Consider the following 22,441-nt stretch of genomic DNA (forward strand, 5'->3'; position numbering starts at 1 on the left):
GAAAGGAGAGAGAAAGAGAGAGAGAGAGAGAGAGAGAGAAAAGAGAGAAAGAAAAGAGAAAAAGAAAGAGAAAAAAAGAGAGAAAAAGAAAAAGAAAGAAAGAGAGAAAAAAGCAGCAGACACTCACGATGAGCATTGTCACCAGCAGGTTCTTCTTGGTGACCTGGGCGTGGGAGAAGATGTAGTTCAGCACGGCGTTCATGTCACTCTTGTTCTCCTCACGAAGGGTGAAGACACACTTGTCATAGTGACCTGCAGGCAGAAATGCACATTTCTTTTCCAGTCTTCACACCTCTGTGGCAAGGATTGCAAGTTACTAGATGTGTCTTTATTTTTCTATGTGTACTTTTTTGAGGATCTTCCTGGCTTGAAGGGAGCTGACAATGGAGATGGAGAGAGACTATTTGCAAGGGATGGAGTGACAGGACAAGGGGAATGGCTTCACACTGACAGGGAGCAGGGTTAGGTTGGGTATTTGAAAAAAATTCCTGCCTGTGAGAGTGCCCAGAGGGTGCCCAGAGGAGCTGTGGCTGCCCCTGGATCCCTGGCAGTGTCCAAGACCAGGCTGGAAAGGGCTGGGAGCAGCCTGGGATTGTGGAAGTTGTCCCTGCTGATGGCAGGTGTGGAATGAGATGTGCTTTAAAGTCCCTTCTAACCCCGACCATTCCGTGTTTCTCTATCAATTTGGGAAGGAATCATTCTCACCATCACCTACTGCAAACTTTAATTCTAACATCCCACTCTTAATAAACAGCTCCAACACCAAATGCCTCCTTTGTGAGCAATTCTGAGAGAGGAATAGGGAGCTCAGACTTTCATTCAAATGACAACCAAAATGAAATAACAGCAAAAAGCCTTGCACCATCCTCTGCTGCCAGCAAATTGAAGTGGAAATGAATCTGCAGTACCATTAGGCCGGGGCAGGTAATGGAGCAAGACAAAAGAAGAGTGGAATCTGAACTACCTGTAAGAGCCAGAGCCTTGGAATCAGCCAGGGCTCCATTGCCATCTTGTGCCTGGATCCAGCAGTGCAAGGCATTGATTTCACCTCTCAGCTTCAGCTGAGCTTTGGGGACAGCATCTCCTCTACAAAACCTAGGATCCCACTGCAGACCCTTGAACACAAGCCTGTGCACCTCACCTCAGCACAAAGTGAGAGCAAACCTTCTCCAAAGGGATTTTCCAGGACCAAACAGGGATCTTTAAGAAATCAAATCCTTGATGTGCCCAGGAACTCACCGTGCTGGAACTGAGTCTCCACCTTCAGGTACTGCCGGAGCAGATCCATCACCACGGCCTTCATGTGGCCCCGAATGCCACTGCGGTACCTGCAGAGGCACCAGAGCAGCCCTGAGCGAGCCTGAAGGCACACACAGCCCCTGCCATGCCTGCTGGGTGGCTCCTGCTCTGCAGGACAGCCCTGGCAAGGCTCACCTCTGCACCAGCTGCACGATGCTCTGGGTGTTCATGAAGAAAACCTCGCGCTCTGACTTGCGGTTCAGGGTGGCCGCGTGGCTGTCCAGGATGTTGGCAATCTGAGAGGGAAAAGAGCATGGGAAATAGCACAGGGGAAAGCCCTCAGTGGGCTGGACAACCAGCAGAGACACACCAGACTCTAGAAAAGCAAGTTCAAGACTGGCCAGTGATACAAAAATCAATGCACTGTATCCTACAGTGGAGAAATCAGCTTCCAGCATCTCCTCACCCCACCAGGCTCCCCTGGCTGCAATCATTCTATTTTGAGGTTCCACTGGCCTCCAAACTGCACTGCAGCACATGTACAATGCAAAAAGCAAATAAATGCCCACAGGGCCACTGACAAATATTAAAGTGCTCCCAGCAGTGTGCCTGGTTAAAGCCATACTGAGCAGGGAACAAAGACCCTTCAGCACAGGTAGAGAGACAAGCCTTGCAGTGACACAGGTAACATCCCTGTTCAAACACACCTTCCAGGTTCAGTTAACCTCCATGTCATTTAAAGGAAGTTCCTCTCTCTCTCTGCCCCAACACAAACCAATTTTTATCCCTCCATGAAGGGTGGCTGGTCACCTGTTGGCTGGGAAACTGGCAGAGGACCGAGGTGATGTTGCTGGCATATTGGGCCATCTCCTTCTTGATGGACTTCTCTACATTGGGTGGTATCCTCCCAGAAACACTGGTCATGATGTCCTGAAGCTCCAGCAGGGGCAAAGATGGATCCCTCAGGGTCTTCATCAATCGCTCAACCCAGCCCTTCACCTAGAGAGAGACAAGGCAGTGAAGGCAAGAAAGAAGAAGAGACAAAACAACAAGAGGAAAAAGGAGAGGGGCGATGGCCAACACCCCATCTCATGTGTGCTGCTCTGTAGCAGAAAAACTGCCCAACCCTTCCCTGAGCTGCAAGAAGGCTGTGTTTTGGCTCTGGAAGAGAGGCCCCAGTACCTTGCTGCTGAAGAAGGGCTCTGGCAGGCAGTAGCCATTCATCACGTTGACCAGGTTGTCCAGCACGTAGTGGAAGATGCGGTGGAGCTTCTCGCCCCGCAGCGCCGTGCTCTGGATCTGGGGCAGGGTACCTGTGTGCAGCTCAGCCTGCAACAAGCAACAGCCTCACTGAGCCTCCTGTGGGCCACCAGCCTTGGCAACAGCCAGCCACCCTCAGCTGCAGCCAAGAGTTAACTGCAAGGTTCCCAGAGTGGGAAATGCACTGGGTTGAGAGGCACATCCCTGTAACAGCACTGAGGTAAGCAGAGAGCAGGAATGGTAGGTAAGTTTGGCCTGAATCAGAGAGGGAGGGAAAAGTCTCAGTCCCAGTCCTCATCTGAGACAAATAAATGGTGAAGTAACAATTCCAGTACAATGCACAAATGGGAAACTGGTTCACTGGAACATCCTGTACCACTGTCAGTGTTACTCTCTCATTAAAACCCAAAAAAACTGTGCCTTCTGCAACTCCTCACCTGCTGAACCCTGCTGGGATCATCCAGCTGCAGCTTGGCAATCACACAGCCTGGATCCAGGACTGCCCCTGGGCGTTTGACATAGTGGATGCAGCCTGATTCTCCTGCTGTTATCGTCATCACCATTTTCATCACCTGTAGCAAGGAAAGCAGGTTACACACTCAGCTCCCTGTGCCCCAGAATGGCTCCAGTTTTGGGAGCCAGCAGGCAGTGTCCCACCAGAGACAGACCTGCATGAGCACCTCTGGCCTTCAGGTGTTCCCAAAACTTACAAGCACAGATGTTGGGAACAAAACCCAGACAGAAGTGAATGGCAGAACAAAATAACTGGCCACAAAATAGTGCAGCAGGAACTTCAGGAATGTCACTGCTCACACTCAGCACAATGAACAAAGCAGACAATTTTCTCCTGCATTCCAAAGGCTCCTCTCAAAGGCTACAGCCACATCTCCACTTCAAGCAGAGGGAACCAGGATCACTTTCTAGAGCTCTCAGACAGCTCTTCCCAGACAGAAATGCTTCCTTAGATCAAGAGCTGCTGCCTTTGGAGCAGAAGGGTTGGTATGGGGGAGCCAGCTTGGTTTTACCCTTGCTCTGCTCTACACCACTGGGAGCCACAGGGATTGTGTGGGTGGTGCCTTCTTAGCCATGACCTGTTGCAGTGCAAAAGCACTTACATAAAATAGCTGGATCTCTGTCTTGATATTTTTCTCCTACACATTGTCCCCAACTGGTTTAATTGCCCCTCTGTCATCACACACCTTCCCCTCCCTCAAATCTGTTTTGAGCCACACACTCCTACACAACCCCCTGTGCTTTCCTCATCATGATGCAGAAATTGCTCATCCTCCTCCTCCTCAGTAAGAGTTAAGTAACTTCCTAAGGAGAAGGGAGGAGTGACACCTATTAACTCCTGGGATCAACCTGATAATTGATCAGCTAACCAGGATGAAGTTTGTTACTTCATCCTGGCATATAACTCTGAGTCTGTGTCAGTAGTACAAGGAGAAGGCCTTCTTCACCACAGCTGGGAATGGATCCCACCTTCCCTTGGAATCTCAGGAAGGCAATAACCTCAGAATTTTTGAGAAATTTTACTCATCACTTGGTGTACAGTCATTAACACTCAAATTTCTGCCCCACCCCATCACTCTCACTGATGGCTCCCACTGTAGTTCAGGTTAAAATTTGTAAATTGAACATTGTGAATGATCCCTCATGCTCAACTCCCAGTCCCAAAGCATCCAACATCCCTCCCCCTGAGCTTTGTCCTGGGCAGCCAAAGCAGTTCTCTGAGAGTTTTACCTCAATTTCTGCAAAGCACTGGCCTGCAAACACGTGTCCCCCATCCTCCACCACATACTGGATCAGCTTCCCAGCAGAAGGAGAGCGCAGGATGGAGGGGTCATTCTCCTTCTCAAACACACAGGTCTTGTTCCCAATGGTGATGCGGTACCTGGGCAACAACAGGACAGATCAGCACGGCAGAATTCCTTGGGGAAGGCATGGGAAGGGGAAAATCCAGCCTGCCTTTCCCTATTCTACTTAGAAACAAAACTATGGGAAAACACCTCAACCAACGGGGAGGGGAGATTCCAACCCAGGAAGTTACCCAAATTCTCTCCCCTCCTGAGCAGATCCATTATTTTCCCAGAGATAACACAGCAGAGGGGGCAGAGTTCACATTCCAGACCTGGGGATGCCCTTTACTGCCCTTACTGCTTTGATCCATGCAGGGAATTCTGAGGGGATGCACTGAAACAGTAAAACTTGTCTTTATTTCTAAAGCAGCCATAGAATTTAAAGAATTTTAAAGATTTTCAGGTTCTGGGTTTTTTTTGTTTTTATAATCCCAAAAGTCTCTTTTAAGGACCAAGCAGATGAATATGGGCTCCACATCATGCACAGCCAGATCCTTCTTCTAACAGTAGCCAAGATCTGCTCTGTCTCAAAACTCACCCACAGCACCCCTAGTAAACTCCTTCTAGGAGAGAATTCCACTCCCAGCTGACCTTGTGGGAAGCATGAAGTTACAAATACACCTCGTTCTGGCTGTGTAAATGCTAAACATGCAGCTGCACAGGTTGCTACCTGTCCACTTCCTCTTTCATGTAGGTGGTGTAGCTGCTGCCGTCGTAGGAGAGGAGCAGCCCCCCGTCACTCAGGCGGTGCACGTCCACCTCCACACAGGAGCTGTTCATGATCACCACGTAGCAATTGGGAGACTGCCTGGTCACCTGCCAAGCCACAAGAATGGGAATTACCCAGGGAATTGAGCACAGCATTGAGTGTCTTGGGTTGGCTGCCACGGAGTTTTCCAAGTGCTGCAATAGTGGGAATTAATGAAGAGGAACAGAGGTGTTTGGTGTCATGTCAAAAAATTGGGGTCACAAAGGCAAGCAAGCAAGCAAGAGGGATGGAGCAGCTCTCCTGTGAGGAAAAGTTGAGAGAACTGGGATCGTTCAGCCTGGAGAAGAGAAATTCTGCAGAGGTTTAAATGTGGCCTGAAGGGAGCCCACAAGAAAAACAGAGAGAGACTTTTTACAAGGGCCAACCCAAACCAGTCTGGGATTCTGTGACACAGCAGTCCAGAGAAGCCAGAACTAGTGCTGCCCATGAATGTTGGTTTAATCCTCTCACACTTCTGCACTGATGGCTGAGGTTTGATTGTGCAATCACAGACCATTTGCTCACCCTCATCTACTTACAAGGCACTCTACTTCCCCTGCATAATGGAGAAGGTAATTTGGGGGGAAAAAATGAGAGACTGTCCCACAAGGAAAGCAACAAGTGCTCTAGTTGAGAGAACTGGGATCGTTCAGCCTGGAGAAGAGAAATTCTGGAGAGGTTTAAATGTGGCCTGAAGGGAGCCCACAAGAAAAACAGAGAGAGACTTTTTACAAGGGCCAACCCAAACCAGTCTGGGATTCTGTGACACAGCAGTCCAGAGATGCCAGAACTAGTGCTGCCCATGAATGTTGGTTTAATCCTCTCACACTTCTGCACTGATGGCTGAGGTTTGATTGTGCAATCACAGACCATTTGCTCACCCTCATCTACTTACAAGGCACTGTACTTACACTGCATAATGGAGAAGGTAATTTGGGGGGAAAAAATGAGAGACTGTCCCACAAGGAAAGCAACAAGTGCTCTTCCTGAGAAAGGGATCCTATCCCAGCCTCTGCCCCAAAGCTGCTATTTGAAGCTGGGTAAATCCTTTAAAGAACACTTCAGCTGCTGGTCAATGCCTCTATTCCTCATCAAAGATAAACCCAGGGAGGTGCAGAATTCTCCCTGCTGCAAAAACCAGCCTATGGTCTTGCCATCAAAAACTTCACCATCACAAATTTGCCCCAGGAAGCTAATGAAGATTGCACAGGCAACCTTAAGTCTAATATTTCCTAACTTTCATAGATTTGATTTTGCAACATGGGGCTTTTGTATGCAGCAAAAAAAGCAACACCACAGGGAAAAATTGCTGCAAATTCTGTCACATTGGTGTGTCAAAACCCCAGCAGAGCAGACCTACACATTCAGAAAAATCAGCTAGAAGTTTTGGTCAAGTCGTAGTATTCTTTGCCTGTAACAAAGCAAATTTGAGCCTGCTCAGAGCAAGAGGCTGAAATGTTTACAGGACACTGCAATGGAGCGATGGGAGGGGTGCTACCACAAAGGAGGCCCTGCTGATTTCCCCACCCACTAAAGCAGAGAAAATCTCCCCTGCTCAGACAGAACTCCCTGCACAGATCTGTGCAAAGAGGAGGCCAGAGCAGCACACGTGGCCATGTCCAGCCCAGGGACAGGGGGTGGATGGGTCCCACTCTGTACCTTCAGCACGTATTTCCGTCCCTCGTAGATGAGCTCCACGTCCACCGTGTTGAGCAGAGTGTGAGCAGGGAGGACTTGGCCCCTGCAAAGGAAAGGACAAAACAAAACTGATCTTCCAAAAGCCACCAAATGACTACCAGGGGTCCAAAGAGCTTCAGAGATGCATGCAAGGCTTTAGGAAACACTAGTAGAGAAATGGGAGTAGGTTTTTATAGAGTGTCTTCTCAGGAGAGACACGAATCAGTTTGACCAAGTCAAACAAAGTCCTTCCAGCCACACAGGCCAGCTTTGCTCTCCTTTCCATTCACTCCTGGGTGATTCAAGACTCCCTAATGCTGCCCTAGCAGCACACAGAGCAAGAACTCCATGTTTGAGCCATTTCCTGGAGCTCCTGCTAGAAACCAAAGCAATCTGTGCAGCCAGCAGGGGATGTTTGGAGGACTCCAAAAAACCTGCCAGTTTTCTCAGTAGATAAAGAGCTCCCTGGGGCCAGGGAACAGTCAGCAGATAACAGCCCCTGAGCCTTCCTGGACTGCACTGAACAGAACTTGTACACCAGGAGTAATTACTAGAGAGCAGCTTGCCCTTTTACCTTTCCAGGGAGTGCAGGAAGTTGGAGACGCTGTTTCGGAAGCTCACGTCAGCCACGTGCAGGGCCCCACACACCACCCCCAGCATGGTGTCAGGCCTCTCAGCCTAAAAAAGGGACAGACACAGTCACACCTCCTCCAGCCTCAGCCCAATCTGAACACCCAGCTAGGAATCAGCAGTCTCAGCTCTACTTTTGGTTCATGGCCAACACTTTTTAATATCAAGTCGGTGCGGCAGCCATGTGAACTCTACACAGAAGAAATTATTTCTGCAACCCCTTAAAACTACATTTTCTTCTGTCTGGATCAAATCTCGAGGTTCCAACATTTCCATTGTCATCTGTCCCAGATTCCAAACATAACAATGGTCTCAGTGCTTTTCTGGACAACTTTAAGACCAACTCTCCCCAACAAGGACGATCTAGGATTTCCATATACATAAGAAGCAATGCCACTGAAAATGTTTACTCATGAAGTGGGCACTGACCACTGCTACACCCTTTAGCAGCAGCAGGCACCACCCCTGCCCTCTGCCATGTGTGTCCCTGCAAGGGGAAGCAGCTCACCTGCACTTTCTCGGCGATGAGCCGGTCCAGCCAGCCCGTGTCGATGCGGTTCTGCTGGAAGCTCTCTGTCTCCAGCAGCTTGATCAAGTATTCCACTGTGGTCCTGAAGTCCCCTCGGATGGAGAGCTCCTTCAGAGCCACCACCATGTTTCTGAAAGGGGAAAGAAGCCCTGTTATCTACCCCATCCTCATGGCAGCATAGCAGCTACAGGCAGAAAAGCACCTGAAGGTCAGGGCAGAAGAGCACTGGATGGAGCAGGATCCTGAAGGAATGGTTGGGAATGGGAGAATATTGATTTCCCTGCTGCTGGTGTGAAGAGCAGCTCAGTGGGATCAGGAGTTCCCCTTGCTATCATCACCCAGGGCACTACCACATGTCAGAGGTGTACAACAGACAGACAGACAGACAGATGTGGTGTCCACCCCGCCCAGAGTGGAACTGGGAAAGGCCCTGGATGCAAAACGTGGATGACAGGTCAGACAGGTCTGCCTTAGGACCAGGTGCTTTAAAACCCCACACCACAGAGAACACTCCATGGCCCACAAATCATCCTGAAGCATTGGTCAGTCAGGTTAGCAGTGCTTTTCCTGTTAGAAGCCTTCACCTGGATGCTTTAAAGAAAGACTTTCACCCTGTGGTAGCTGTGTCACAGCCCAGCAGCAGGTATACCAGGCAGGGATGAAACAGAAAGGAAGAAAAAGAAAGAATATTTAACAAAAAGTGTAGAAATGTAGGTGCAACATAGTGGAATTGCAAAGCAAGAAAGGATGAGAAGCCTGACCACGAAATGGAAAACAAGATAAAGACAGGGAAATTGCTCTTGAAACTCCTAGAAGTAAGGAGCCTTGTTTTCTCTGGATCAAAGAGGACAAAGCCAAGCAATTCCCAAGGCCTCCCACATCCCTGACTTACGAGATGGCTTCCTCACGGTTCTCCCCCCAGGAGAAGCAGTGCCCAAACTGGGAATCAGCAAACTCATGGAGCCCTCCTGCAGCAGCCACACTGAAATAGCCCCAGACGTTCTTATTGCTGCGGAAATTCAGCTCCTGAACAGTGCCAGAGCTGGGCTTGAACCCCTGCAAAGACAGACAGACATTGCTCTAGGCCCTGAAGAAAAGGTGAATAACCCAGAATTAGGGTTCTGAGGGCTCTGAGAACAGCTCTTTGTGCTGCAACACGGTATAACAAGTTCAGGATGTGTCTAACCAGGGTCTAAGCGAGGTAAGCGAAGAATCTCTTAAATTTGCTGCCAAAACTTTCAGCAGCAGCAGCAGGGACTGGCCCTGGAAAGCCCAGAGTGAGCAGCAGGCACAGAAATGGAAGGCTCACCTCATCAGGATTCTCACTGGTGATGCGGGCAGCGATGACGTGGCCACGGGGGCTGGGGACGTGGGCTGAGTTCTCAAAATCAATGGTTGTGTCCCCCCAGGGAGACACTCCATACATCACCCTGATGTCCTTGATCCTGTGCAGGGGGATCCCCATGGCAATCTAAGGAGGAAAAAAAGAAATTAATAAAAAAAACACCACTAAGATTCTCTCCTCACAGAGCCAAACACTGACACTTCCCAGGACAACTCAGCTCAGTGTAATATCCACCTTAAGCCCTCCAGGCAGTATTTTCCACTGACTGATTAAAAGGCTCCAGGGAAAGCTGGCAGTGCCAGGTCAGCTGAGGATGGGCACGCATTAGGCCTGTTAAAAATATACTGAGGTTCCAGTGAGGCAGAAGGGCCCTAATTAGTTATAGGAAACTATAACTAATTATAAATTAGTTTATTTAATTATAAACTGTGGGAAGAGTAACCTGCAGAACCAGCTGCTGGCTGCATCCTTATGGAGCAAAATCCCATTTTTCCTGTTCATTAGCTGGGGTTTTTTTTAATAGATACAGTTCAAAAAAGAAGTAGAAAATCATACAGAGCCCCACTGAGGTGTGAGGGGACTGTGGCATCCACTGCTGGAAAGTTGGGGGCCAGGAGTTTTGGGGGACACACAAGGGTGGAATTTTGCAATTATAAACTGTGGGAAGAGTAACCTGCAGAACCAGCTGCTGGCTGCATCCTTATGGAGCAAAATCCCATTTTTCCTGTTCATTAGCTGGGGTTTTTTTTAATAGATACAGTTCAAAAAAGAAGTAGAAAATCATACAGAGCCCCACTGAGGTGTGAGGGGACTGTGGCATCCACTGCTGGAAAGTTGGGGGCCAGGAGTTTTGGGGGACACACAAGGGACTGACAAGCCACAGAATACCAACAACTGCTCTCTACAGGATCTCTGAGGGATCCCCTGGTGCCTTTGGGGAGCTTCAAACAACTGCTGGACTTGCTGAAAGACGAGAAATTCCATTTCTGCGCTCACCTGGAGCTGTGCTGCTGGCAGGTTGACGTCTGCCACCATCTCAGTGCAGGGATGCTCCACCTGCAGGCGTGGGTTCAGCTCCAGGAAGTAGAAGCTGCCATCCTGGCTGTACAGGTACTCCACGGTGCCTGCACTCACGTACCCCACCATCTTGGCCAGCTTCACTGCACACTGGGACACAGAAAACAAGAATATTGCACTGCCAGTCACCCGCGCTCGCTCTGCTCACCCACCACAGCCACTTCAGGTTTCTGCTGGCATTCTGAAACACCCCAAAACTTGTAACAGGCCCAAGACCTGCCCAGAGAAAAGCCAGTGGCACAGGAGTTTTGATTTCTGACTTATTTCATCTACAATTCACAGAAGGCAGAGTTTGAAGCAAATATTTGCAACGCTCAACATTAGGTAATTCCTGCAATTCCTGAAACTTGCTTTTAATATGATAACACACATTCAAAACAAACTTCCCTCCCCTTTTTGCGGAGTATTTCTCTTTGAAAGGAGCTGTTGGAGAGATTTATTGTGGAAATGTGAGTGGCTGCCCACACCAAGCAGGTGGAGACACACAACCCTCGATTGCTCCTTTAAAACATCCAACAATGCCCAACTCCGGGTGATGCAAAACAAAAACACAAAGCCCTGGCTGATTCTGGAGGCTGGCCAGGGCTGGGGAGGCTGCAGAGCCTCTCTCACCTGCTCCATGTGCTCAAACACTGCTGAGGTTGCAATGGAGGCTGGAGCCTCCTCGATGATCTTCTGGTGGCGGCGCTGCACGGAGCAGTCGCGGCCGAAGAGGGAGATGGCATTGCCATACTGGTCTGCCAGGATCTGCACCTCCAGGTGCCTGGACTGCTTGGCCAGCCTCATCACAAAGATGGGAGAGCCTGGCACCTCGGTTTGAACCTGCAGAGTGAGGCAGAGCATCTTGTGTGAGAGGCACCTTCAGCACGGAGGTCTCACAGAGACCCAGCCTGAGCACTCAGAGGGAAGCAGCGCAGGTGAGAGGGAGCAGTCACCTGTCTGAACAGATTGGGGAAGTCATCTGCATTGTTCACTTTCCTGATTCCTTTTCCTCCTCCTCCTTCAGAAGCCTTGATCATGACAGGGTAGCCAACCTCCTCAGCAGCCTGGCAAGAGGGGCAGAACAGCAGGGTAAGTACAAAAAGGCAGCAGAAGCCAGTGAAAAGATCATTACTTCCCGACTGATTCAAATGGAGGCTGGAGCCTCCTCGATGATCTTCTGGTGGCGGCGCTGCACGGAGCAGTCGCGGCCGAAGAGGGAGATGGCATTGCCATACTGGTCTGCCAGGATCTGCACCTCCAGGTGCCTGGACTGCTTGGCCAGCCTCATCACAAAGATGGGAGAGCCTGGCACCTCGGTTTGAACCTGCAGAGTGAGGCAGAGCATCTTGTGAGAGGCACGTTCAGCACTGAGGTCTCACAGAGACCCAGCCTGAGCACTCAGAGGGAAGCAGCGCAGGTGAGAGGGAGCAGTCACCTGTCTGAACAGATTGGGGAAGTCATCTGCATTGTTCACTTTCCTGATTCCTTTTCCTCCTCCTCCTTCAGAAGCCTTGATCATGACGGGGTAGCCAACCTCCTCAGCAGCCTGGCAAGAGGGGCAGAACAGCAGGGTAAGTACAAAAAGGCAGCAGAATGCAGTGAAAAGATCATTATTTCCCTGCTGATTCACATCCATATCTGACTATTTAGCAACCAATGGCATAGAAACCAAATATCCCATTGGCAAGAGTGCCTGTAGCTGGAAAAATCAGCAGGGATTTTGTGATTACAGAGAACTCTGACCTCTGCAAGTGACCACAAAATCTTTTGTCAGTGCTTCAATGCCATTAAATCTATGAATTCATGGATAAGCTTTTGTATAATACAGAAAATTATTAAAAAACCTGGTAGCATGAAAAAAACACACAGGCCACCCCCACTCTCCACAAAGGAAAACCCCAAATCCTGTATTGTGCCAGGAATGTTTCTTATTCTAAAACTCCTCCTCAAGCAGAAACTCCAAAATGAAGTGAAGTGTGTGCTTGTGGGTTTTCACCAAAACCAAGAACTAGATGACAGCTTTTAACGCAACACAACCTTGCTCCCATATTTTACCTCTCCCTGCTAACCCTCACCCAGCTGTCCAGGCTGGGGCCAAAGATTGTGAATGATCAAAGCCCCCAGGAGGCAGCTCTGGGGCTGTGTGTGCTGCCAGCAGGAGGAGGCAGCAGGGCAGAGCCCCCCAGAGCCCCCAGACCCACCCGCAGGCCGTCGTCGGCGTCCTTGACGTAGCCCTTCTCGTAGAGCTCCTGGGGCACGCTCAGGATGCGCTTCTGCAGGTCGTTCTCCTGCCAGTCCACACGGAGGCCTGCAGCACAAACTGACTTCAAACCAGGCAACAAACTGACAAACCACACTTACAGTGTAGTACCAGCTGAAATCTGATGAAGCCCCTCTAAATGAACTCGTTTGTCTCCTCTGTCTGTGCAGTAATTCACAGGATTCACAAACTCCCAGGGATCAAGTCCAAAGCACTGGGGCAGAGGAACCCCCTGAGTTCATCTAGCCACAGTTAAAACATGCACAATCTACACAAATCACCACCTTTAAACACAATAAATGTCCTCAGCACCCTCTGAGCTCCTCGTGCTGCCAGGCTGTGAGAAGTGTGTAGGACACAAGTCACAGCCACACTGCCTGACCAAGGGCTGGGAGCCCTCACAAGAGGAGTGTGCAGAATCTCCTCGTGCTGCCAGGCTATGAGAAGCCACTGTAGGACACAAGTCACAGCTACACTGCCTGACCAAGGGCTGGGAGCCCTCACAAGAGGAGTGTGCAGAATGCAAACAAACATTCCTGATCTCTGGGGAGCAAGCATTTTTATCCAATCCATTATATCCTCCTCCATTTATCTGTGAGAAGCTGGCTGTTTTTTACAGTGCTGTGGAACTCAGAGGAACTTCCATGGAAGCAGAGTATGGGCTCCAAAACCAACAGAATCATAGGGTGCTTTGGGTTGGAAGGGACTTTAAAGATCATCTTGTTCCAGGTGTCCTGTCTTGCAGGGACACCTTCCATCAGACCAGGTGTCTCCAAGCCCTGGGTGTACCAGGTGAGCCTGCGAGCATCAGCTGCACTCCAGGATACAAACTCCTCCATGTTTCCTCACTTCTCCTCCCCATCCCTCCTCTGCATGCTGCCAGCTTCTCCCACCATTCCAGGCTCATTCCACCCCTCATGGAATTGCTTCCAGCACACCTCACTGGTGTGGTGGGCAAACAGCACAAATGGGAAACCCTGAGCAGATGGAACATCTCCTGGAACACACTTGTGAGCACAGAGCTTCTTAAAAATTGGAAGGAAAATAAGATCAGGATGATCTTGATAAACACAGGACAATTTCCTCCTTACCACTGCCACTCCAAGGGAGAGTTGGAATGCCAGCAGTCTGAGCCACGATGGAAGAAGCAATTTTATCTCCTAAGGCCCACATGGCTTGGCTGGGAGGACCTGCAAGAGCAAAGACAATGCATGAGACAGACACAGGGGTATCAGGCACTAGGGCAAGGTCCAGAAGCCTGATTTAGGAAAAGCTCCACTCTTCCCACAATACTGAACCCTCTTTAAAATGAGAACAGGGACAATCTGGTTCATCAGGAATCTTTCCTGATTTTTTATCTCAACATTAAAGGCTGTTTTGGAAAATTTTCCCCTTCTTCCATACAAGAACTGCTGTAAAGAGCAGATCATCCATCTTGCACTGCAGACCAGTCCTCTCTTGTTCTCAGGGTTCTCTATCTCCCTAAACCTCCCCACCTCCAAACAAGGACTAGACATCAGAAGAGCAGTCCATCTCCTCACCCATGAAAGCAATCCCGTTTTTGTGGAGAAGTTCTGGCAGTTTGGGGTTCTCTGATGCATGGCCCCAGCCAGCCCACACAGCCTGCAGGAGAAAAGAAACAATTTGCTCTTTGTTTGAATAAAACAAGCAAGTGAGCAGAAACAGACACATGCAAACACTCCACGTCTTTCTTTTCCTCATGGAAAACAGCGTCAGAACAGCCAGGAGCCTCTGAGCTACAGGGTGTGCTGAATTTGAAGGATGGCTTTCACCTTGCAGGCCCTTTCCTGCAACTATTCCTACTGGGACAGCCACTGCACTGTCACATGGGCTGCCTTTGGGTGCTTTGGTTTGGAATTCCAGCTTCTTTGTCCTGCCTTGCTCCCCAGGCATAGCTCCTTCCTGAAGGAGAGAAGATTGCTCAGTGTCACATCTCACCTGCACTGGGATCCTCTTGGCAATGTCCAGGATGAGCTCCACGTTTGCATAGTTGTTGTTGTTGGGTCCTCCTGGGACTGGCACGTAGTGATCTGCCATTTTAATGTACTCTGCAAAAACAGAGGTTCCATTCAGGCTGCAAATCTAACAGCAGGACTTGCTCTAAAACCCTGCTTTTCCCCAGGCTGAGCCCTCCCAGCTGCTCCTGACAGGGCTGGCCCTGGGAAGCACTGACCTGCTGACAGATCAGGAGGATGCCCAGGGCTGTGCAAGGAGAAGGCTGTGACCCTCCCCAGCTCACCTGCATTGGCTTTCAGGTCCTCAGGGGTGACCATGACCACGAACCTGATGGCCCTCTCGTTCCTGAACATCTCGTAGGACCAGCGCCGGATGGACCTCATGCACTTCACTGCTGCAATGCCATTATTTGCTATCAGGACCTGGGTGCATTAGAAGCTGGGATGAAATAGAGTCTAAAGAGCACAAAACAATTAACAGTCATGAAAGGTTTTTTTTTCCCTCCCACAGATTCTTTGCCCAGCTTTGGGCTCTGCAGTTTTTTAGCCAGCATCCAGCTCATGCCCATCTGTCAGTTCAGAGAGGAGCTCTTGTTTCAACATAAAATTTTAATGTGTTATGCCTTGGTTGGATTAAAGAGCAGAAGGACTCAAATCAAGTTATTAAGCATTTTTAAATACATTTCTTAGTATTTCTCCAGTCTGCTTTTTTTTTCTGTCTATAAATTCTTCTGTATCAACAGAAGTGCTCTGGCTCACTCACATCTTTTTTCTTATTACTTTAAGCTAAAATAATTAGATGGTTGTTTATCACACAGAAAAAGGAAGCACAATGATTCCAGGCAGAAGCTCAGAAATATCAGTAATTTGATACCTGCAACACACAGCCTTAGAGAGAGACAAGTCAGAGCTGTAAGATGCTACAACAGGTCAGGGAGTTACCTTTTCAATAACTTTATTGCCTCCAAAACGAGTAACAAACTCTGCTGGAGAGGCCACAGTGAAATCTCGCTGCACATCCACCTTCTTCCTGTCCCGGCCCTGCTTCACAAGGTGCAAACCAGACATGCTGGGCCTGAGGAGAGGGAGAGACAAAACAACCTGTCAGGGCAGCTGGGCACCAGCAAAAGAAAGTGTGAGAGTAATGGGAAAGTTCTCTTTGAGCACATTCCCCAGTCAGACAAGCAGAATCTCTCCTTGCCTCCAGACCCTCATGGCCTGGTGTTCAGTTTTACAGGGATGACTCCTTTTAAGGTACTTTTCAGCTATTTCCAAAAGTTTCAGGTTATCTGGAAAAATCCCAGCTATGCCAAATATAAATAGGTACAATTATATTTGCTGTATGTTGCTGCCCAACACAGAACAATGCTCCACCAGATTGCTTTCAATCCATGCAGAGAAGCTGGAAACAACAGTGATTTCTGGCTTTGGCAAAACAAGCTGCAAAGATCAGGTTCTGTAAGGAAATCCTCTTGGAAAGCACAGCAAATTTATCTCCAGGTGCAAATGAGAGACTCAGACTGGCTATGGAAATCATTTTCCAAGAGTTCTCCACTACCCAGTCTTTAATATCTTCCTCAAAAGCTCTGGGAGCCAGAGGACAAATTAATCACATTACTCCTACTACAAACACAGAAAGCCAATTTTGTGCCTGCCAAGAGCAGCCCCGTGCCCTGCCACAGCTCCTCTGTGTGGGAATGGCACAGCCACTTCCCCTCCTTCTGCCTCAGCTTCCACAGCAACAACACAGGGACAGATCAGCCTCTGGCTTGGATTTGCCGGAGTTTACAAAGCTGAGTCTGTGAGAGGAAATTCCAGGGGAAAGCACAGAGCTGCTCCTCACACCAAGTGTCTGCCATGGTGCAGCACGACTGGGAATTAATCAGGGAATTAATGAGACACTTTTTATGCCACAGGCACCGAAGCTTCACCTCTCTGCTCGGCCCACAGCTCACTTGTTTTTACTGCACTTACTGTGCTTTCCCTAAGAGTTTCCTTCCCCAGGAGCACAGGGAAGCCCTTCCCTGCCAGTGGCAGCACCATTCTGCAGGAAGGAGGATGGGGAAGCTCAGCTCAGAGCTTTGGGAAGGCCCAGCAGCACCCAGGGTCAGTGCTGGTCACTGGCAGAGCTGTGCCCCGCAGCCTCTGCATGGAACCTCTGCCCTAATCAGCTGCTGAGGGCTGCTCCATTGAGCAATTCCCCTGGGAATGGCATGGGGAGCAGAGAGAGCTGCTGGGGGAGGGCACAGAGGGAAAAGCAGCACCAGGAGAAGCCAAGGCACAGCTTTCCTTTTGCCATCACAGCCACCAAGGCCAGGGAGCCCCAGAGCTGCTCCTGGGCAGGGCTGGAGCATCCCTGCTGGAACGAGCTGCTGCTCATCCTGCCTGACAGGGAGCACAGGGATTCCCTCACAAACACCTCGTGGCCGTGAAGATTTCTCCTCATGGAACACAGACCCTCCTGAGCACTTCAGCAGGAGCACAGGGACACCACAGACCAACGCTGTCCCTCCCAGTGACACAGAATGGCTCTGCTAGGTCAGAACAACTCCTTCCAGTGGAGTAGCTTATCTCAGAGAAAGCTGAGAGCCAGAGAAAGGCAAAGAACAACTCTGTGTGCACAGGTTCAGCCCCTGGTACTTTCCCTTCTCAGCTGCACTTCCAGACATGGTCACCAAACTTAGAGCTGTCGCCAAAAGTTCTCACACTCCTCTGACCTCACCTGGGAATACGAGGACAGGAGCCAACAGGCAAGAAAGAGAGCAAAGGTGTAGCTAAGGTTGAATTTCTACTAAATTTGTGCATTTAGGGGGTCAGAGTCTTCCTGGCAAGGAAGGAGCACAGTCCAAGGAGTCAGAGAGGTTTATGCACTATAGGTTTATTGAGAGCAGTCTCAACAAAAACAAGATAAAAGTCCCAGGGTGAGAATTTGTGGACATGTTTAAATATGAACCGTCCCACCAAGAAATTAACACACACACAAAGATACTGCTACAGGCAAAATGTCAATAGAGCCTGAGGTTCATCATACAGAATGCAACAGACATTTGGACATAAACAACTACAGTTTGATGTGTGAGCATGCAAAAAACACCAAGTTTATTTATCAATAATGACAGGCTGCACACTATAATCAAAACAGAAGAGTTGGGATTTTTTTTTTTTTTGCAGGATAAGATGAGGTAGATGCTGGACAGGAAGGAAGAAAGCACAGAGCTCTACACAAAACAGAATAAACGCTGAGTTAGTGACTGTCATCCCTATTTATCACCTGCTCACAACTGCCATGTTTTGTGACGGAGGAATTTTCAAAATGCTCTTCTCCCCTTCAGAGCTCACAGGGGGTAGAAGTTGTGCAGAACCTCCAAGTTCTGATCCCCAGCTGAGCTGCACCCAGGCATCTCCGTCACAGGCTGCATGCACCGAGAGCCCAGGGGCCCTGCCAGGCTCCAGAGGACAAACGAGCACCAAGAGCACAGAGAGCACCTCCAGCACAGAGCCCGGGCAGGGGCAGGCAGGTCTGGGATCCTTACCTCTGCAGCATGTGGTACCTCATCTCCTGACTCTGCTCTGCAGCATCCTCCATGCTGAGCGAGGGCAGCAACCGCTGATTTCAGAACCACTGATTTCAGCAAAGCAATCACTGATTTCGGGCTCGCTCTCAGCCCTGCCAGCCCTGGCAGCTCAGGGAGACGCTGCAAAGAGCCTCACACGGCTTCTCCTCCTCCTCCGAGCAGGGCACATCCCGGGCGCTCCAAATCCCAGCACCTTTGTCCCCGGCTCCCCCCGCGGCTGTGCCACCCCGGCGGTGACGCAGCAGAGGGGACCGGCCTCCGTGACAGAGGGGACCGGCCCTCCCTGTCCGCCTGAGGGGACCGGCCTCCCTGTCCGCCTGAGGGGACCGGCCTCCGTGACAGAAGGGACCGGCCCTCCCTGTCCGCCTGAGGGAGCCTCCCTGCCTGCCTGAGGGGACCGGCCCTCCCTGTCGTCACCGGAGCAGCTGATCAAAGGGAACAGCAGAGCCGCGGTTACGTAAGGAGTAATGCAATGAGAAGAGCAATGAGTAACGCAATGAGTAATGAGCCCCAACGCGGCTGCTCCGAGCCGCGGGAGCGCCGGGAGAGCTCCCACACCGGGGGCACACCGGGAACGGCAGCACAGCCCCGCACGGCTCCGGCAGCAGCCACGGGGTGCAGAACCCACGGGAGGGGTGCAGAACCCACAGGGAGAGGGGGATACAGCACCTGGGGGGGATGCTGCACCCATGGGAGGGATGCAGCACCCACAGGGAGAGGGGGATACAGAACCTGGGGGGGACGCTGCACCCATGGAGGGAGAGATGCAGCACCCATGGGAGGGATGCAGCACCCACAGGGATACAGCACCTGGGGGATGCTGCACCCATGGAGAGGGAGATGCAGCACCCACGGAAGGGATGCAGCACCCATGGAGAGGGGGGATGCAGCACCCACAGGGATACAGCACCTGGGGGATGCTGCACCCATGGAGGGGGAGATGCACCCAGAAGGATGCAGCACCCATGGAGGGGAGGTTGCAGCACCCACGGAGAGGGGGATGCACCCAGAAGGATGCAGCACCCACGGAGGGGAGGTTGCAGCACCCACGGGGATACAGCAGCTGGGGGGGATGCAGCACCCACGGAGGAAGGGATGCTGCCCAGGTGAGCACGTCCCCAGCTGCTGCAGGCTCTGCGACCCCAGGGGGTCAGTGCACTTGCAGGATTGAATGTGGGATTGTCAGGAGGGGTGGGGAGGTGACAGGGACAGCGTCCCCAGGGCTGCAGAGAGGAATGCCAGAGGCAGCTCGAGCAGGCACACAGTGTGACACAGCTGGCAGATCCAACTGGACACCAGCCTGGGAGCTGGGAGAGCCTGGACACGTCACTTCAGTTTTCTGTGCCCGTTTCCCACCTAGGGGATGGGGGTGAGCTCACTCCATGTGCTGGTAGAATAAATATCCTCACAAGCAGTGTTACAGCATGGCAGGCTCCAGTAACACCACTGGAGGAAGGAAGAATGTTTGCTCCAGAATCATGGAACATCCTGAGATGGAAGGGACCCCCAAGGATCATCAAAGCCCAACTCCTGGCCCTGCACACACAGACACATCAATTGCAAATTTGGGGTACAGGGATAAGGAAGGGCAGTGACTGCAGCAGTGCCCTGATGGTAAAACCTGAATTGCAACTAGGCACAGCAGCTGAAAACTTTAAAATTTGGGACTATTTGGGTATGTCCTGATGGAGGGCCATCACCAGGCAGCACAGCTTTGATTTGGGGCACAGAATCCTAAAATGCAGCCAGCCAGGAGGGGATCAGTCAGAAAAGGAACAAGTACCCAGGGCAGAAGTGCCATGTTAACCAGGTGACAGCAGGTCACCTCCCTGCAGGGCCAGGGCCAGCACAGGTGACACGGTGACAGGCTGAGGGGCAGCAGCAGTGCCACGTGCTGCCAGCCCCAGGGACACCCAGGCACCAGCAGGGACAGGGACACGCTGTGGGGTGAGGGCAGCCTCACTCTGCACACAAACCTCCCCAGAGCCAAGAGAGAACAGAGTTTAACCAACAGGGACACCCCAACACGGTGTATCTACCCCAGAACTCGATGCCTTGCACTTCCCAACCTTTACTCCTCTTGGAAAAGCATCTCAGACTGCCCAATCATCAGGTACCCCACAAGCTCCCCAATTAATTCATTCCCAAAAACCCCACCCGCAGCCCCCAATCCAAACAGGCTCTGCCTATTGTGGCTGCAAGGAAACAAACCCACACACAGCTTAATGTGGCCCTGTCAGAACATTCCCTGTGCCTTCCACCAGCTGAATCCACTGCTGGCAGAGAAATGGCCACGATTTGCTGCTGGAGGAGCACACCCCGAGGAGCAGCTCCAGCATTGGTTAAAAATATTCTGCCAGCTGAATTCGCTGCTGGGAAATCAACGGCCACGGTTTGCTGCAGCATCCCTACAAAGAGAAGCTGCACACGGATGTGTCAGGGCTGCAGGGCTGCCCACCCAGCACACAGCCACCCCACAGAGCTCACTGCCTGCAGGCAGGGCCCCCCAAACCCCTCCACCCCACGGAATCCAGCCCTGGCACACACAGGGACAGGCTGAGCCTGCTCCTCTCCTGAGGGACACCTACCTGAGGCACATCCCAGGCAGGAGATGATCCCAGCACTGCCACATGCCAGGGCTGCAGTGAGGTCTGCGTGCTCCAGAGGCAGGGAGGCATGGGCTGGCCCAGGAAGGCAGCCTGGAGCAGCCTGCAGCACACACAGAGCTCCCAGGGAAAGGCTGGGCACTGCTTCCCTCTGGATCTGCCCTGAGAAGCTCGGGAGAGAGCAGCTCTCCCCATCCATTTGGGCTCTGTGCTTGGTAAATATGATGAGAATACAATTCCACCCGGGTGATAATGCTCAGGCAGCTGAAGCCTCCCTAAGATCTGCTCCCGTTTTAGCTCTGCCCTTGCATCTGAGCTCACAGGAAGGCAGAGGGAAGGACAAGCAGAAATGCTGTCCAGCAAGGATGCAGAGTCCCACAGCTGGAATAAATGGTTCCCCACCCCTCAGGCACAGCAATCTGCACCCTGTCAAAGACAGTTCTGCCCATGTTTTAAAGAGCCAGAATTGCCTCAAACACAGACACTGTCAAAACCAGGGCTTCACCTACAGGTCAAAACAAATGAAATTTGACTCAGCTCTGACATGAACTGAGCCTCAGGATTTCAGGGAATTAAATCAAGGATGCAGCACAGAACAGAAGCAGCCCTCTGTGCACTGCCTGGCAAATAACTTCCCTTCCATGCTAACACAGAATGCCAGCCTCACTCCAGGCAGGTCCTTAGCCTACAGCTGGAATTTTTACAGAGCCCAAACAGGTACAAGCTGCCAGGATTCCTCCCAATTAACCAAGTGCCAGCAGTTTGCCAGAAGGTCCTTTCCTAGCCACACACCTGGCTGCTCACCTGCCATGCCAGGTGCATTTGGAACAGGACCATTCCCAGGGCACACAGCCCAAACCTCTGAGCTTCCCTGCAAGTTCAAAAGCAACACCCTGACACTGAAAACACCCACTGAATCCAAACATCAATCCAGATAAACAGCCAAGTTTAAATCAAATTAATACCCATACTCCAGTTCCTAAACTTACAGAGTACCAAAAGAGCTTCACTTTTCCATCCTCATGAAGTATAAAATTTCACACGTTCCCAGAGCAGCAAACAGCCCAAATCTCTCCAGGTCAAGCCCTGGCACCCAGATAAAAGTGAACAACCACAACAGCAGCAGCACAGGACAGTTGTGCAGCAGAGTGGAAGGAATTGGAGTCCCTGGCAGGGAGCCCTCCCCGTGCTCCTTGGCAAAGTTCAGGTGTTGGACAGATCTGATCTGCAGGAACACGAGAATGGACCTTTTACACCAGGCAGGGGAGGTGGGGGAGTCTCATTAAATTCACCACAGCAAGAGATTGGTTATCTCTCAGTTAGAAGGATCAGATAAGTGGCTGTCATGCTGGGGTGTCTCAGCCAGGGAATCTCTGCAGAACCTCCCAACAAATGACTGAATTTAGAGACATTTCTGTTAACTGAGGCTAAAGGGAGTAAAATAACACCAAAATAAGAATACAACTTCTGAGAGGCAGAGCTACACAGTGTGTTTGTTCAGGGAGCAGAGCAGCTGTCAGGGAAGGAAGGAGCTGCAATTCCCACGTGTAATTCCCACCTTATCAGTACAAGCAGGCACAGCCACGAGGCCAAACCACCTCCTTTTCTTTCAACAGAGAGAGGAGGAAGTCAACTTTTCACTCCAGGTGGATGAAGTTCATGGCCTTAAGCTGAAGGA

At 50.9% G+C, this 22,441-nt stretch overlaps 1 protein-coding gene across 13 annotated transcripts in view; it reads right to left on the minus strand.

The window, feature by feature from the left end:
• The window catches only part of ACACA (acetyl-CoA carboxylase alpha), a 104,621-nt gene that overhangs the window by 71,204 nt on the left and 10,976 nt on the right, over positions 1-22,441 (minus strand). For 5 of the 13 annotated variants that reach the window (XM_039720827.1, XM_039720828.1, XM_039720826.1 and 2 more), the window contains 22 exons: positions 15,525-15,657; positions 14,867-15,005; positions 14,566-14,675; positions 14,148-14,229; positions 13,698-13,796; positions 12,548-12,654; positions 11,300-11,410; positions 10,977-11,186; positions 10,284-10,454; positions 9,252-9,413; positions 8,835-8,998; positions 7,922-8,072; positions 7,358-7,461; positions 6,766-6,847; positions 5,029-5,174; positions 4,243-4,393; positions 2,937-3,071; positions 2,422-2,568; positions 2,050-2,238; positions 1,435-1,535; positions 1,240-1,328; positions 128-252 (listed from right to left, as the gene is read on the minus strand). In XM_039720827.1, the coding sequence (XP_039576761.1) occupies positions 128-252; positions 1,240-1,328; positions 1,435-1,535; positions 2,050-2,238; positions 2,422-2,568; positions 2,937-3,071; positions 4,243-4,393; positions 5,029-5,174; positions 6,766-6,847; positions 7,358-7,461; positions 7,922-8,072; positions 8,835-8,998; positions 9,252-9,413; positions 10,284-10,454; positions 10,977-11,186; positions 11,300-11,410; positions 12,548-12,654; positions 13,698-13,796; positions 14,148-14,229; positions 14,566-14,675; positions 14,867-15,005; positions 15,525-15,657 (2,908 nt within the window). Of the gene's footprint in view, positions 1-127; positions 253-1,239; positions 1,329-1,434; positions 1,536-2,049; positions 2,239-2,421; positions 2,569-2,936; positions 3,072-4,242; positions 4,394-5,028; positions 5,175-6,765; positions 6,848-7,357; positions 7,462-7,921; positions 8,073-8,834; positions 8,999-9,251; positions 9,414-10,283; positions 10,455-10,976; positions 11,187-11,299; positions 11,411-11,494; positions 11,671-11,781; positions 11,893-12,547; positions 12,655-13,697; positions 13,797-14,147; positions 14,230-14,565; positions 14,676-14,866; positions 15,039-15,524; positions 15,658-18,115; positions 18,484-20,745; positions 21,032-21,752; positions 21,906-22,441 lie in introns of those variants that run through there. The other 8 variants (XM_039720830.1, XM_039720822.1, XM_039720823.1 and 5 more) reach the window with 8 other exon arrangements.

The sequence above is a fragment of the Passer montanus genome, unplaced genomic scaffold, assembly GCF_014805655.1.
Source record: "Passer montanus isolate IOZ18808 unplaced genomic scaffold, ASM1480565v1 scaffold44, whole genome shotgun sequence".
Classification (NCBI taxonomy): domain Eukaryota; kingdom Metazoa; phylum Chordata; class Aves; order Passeriformes; family Passeridae; genus Passer; species Passer montanus.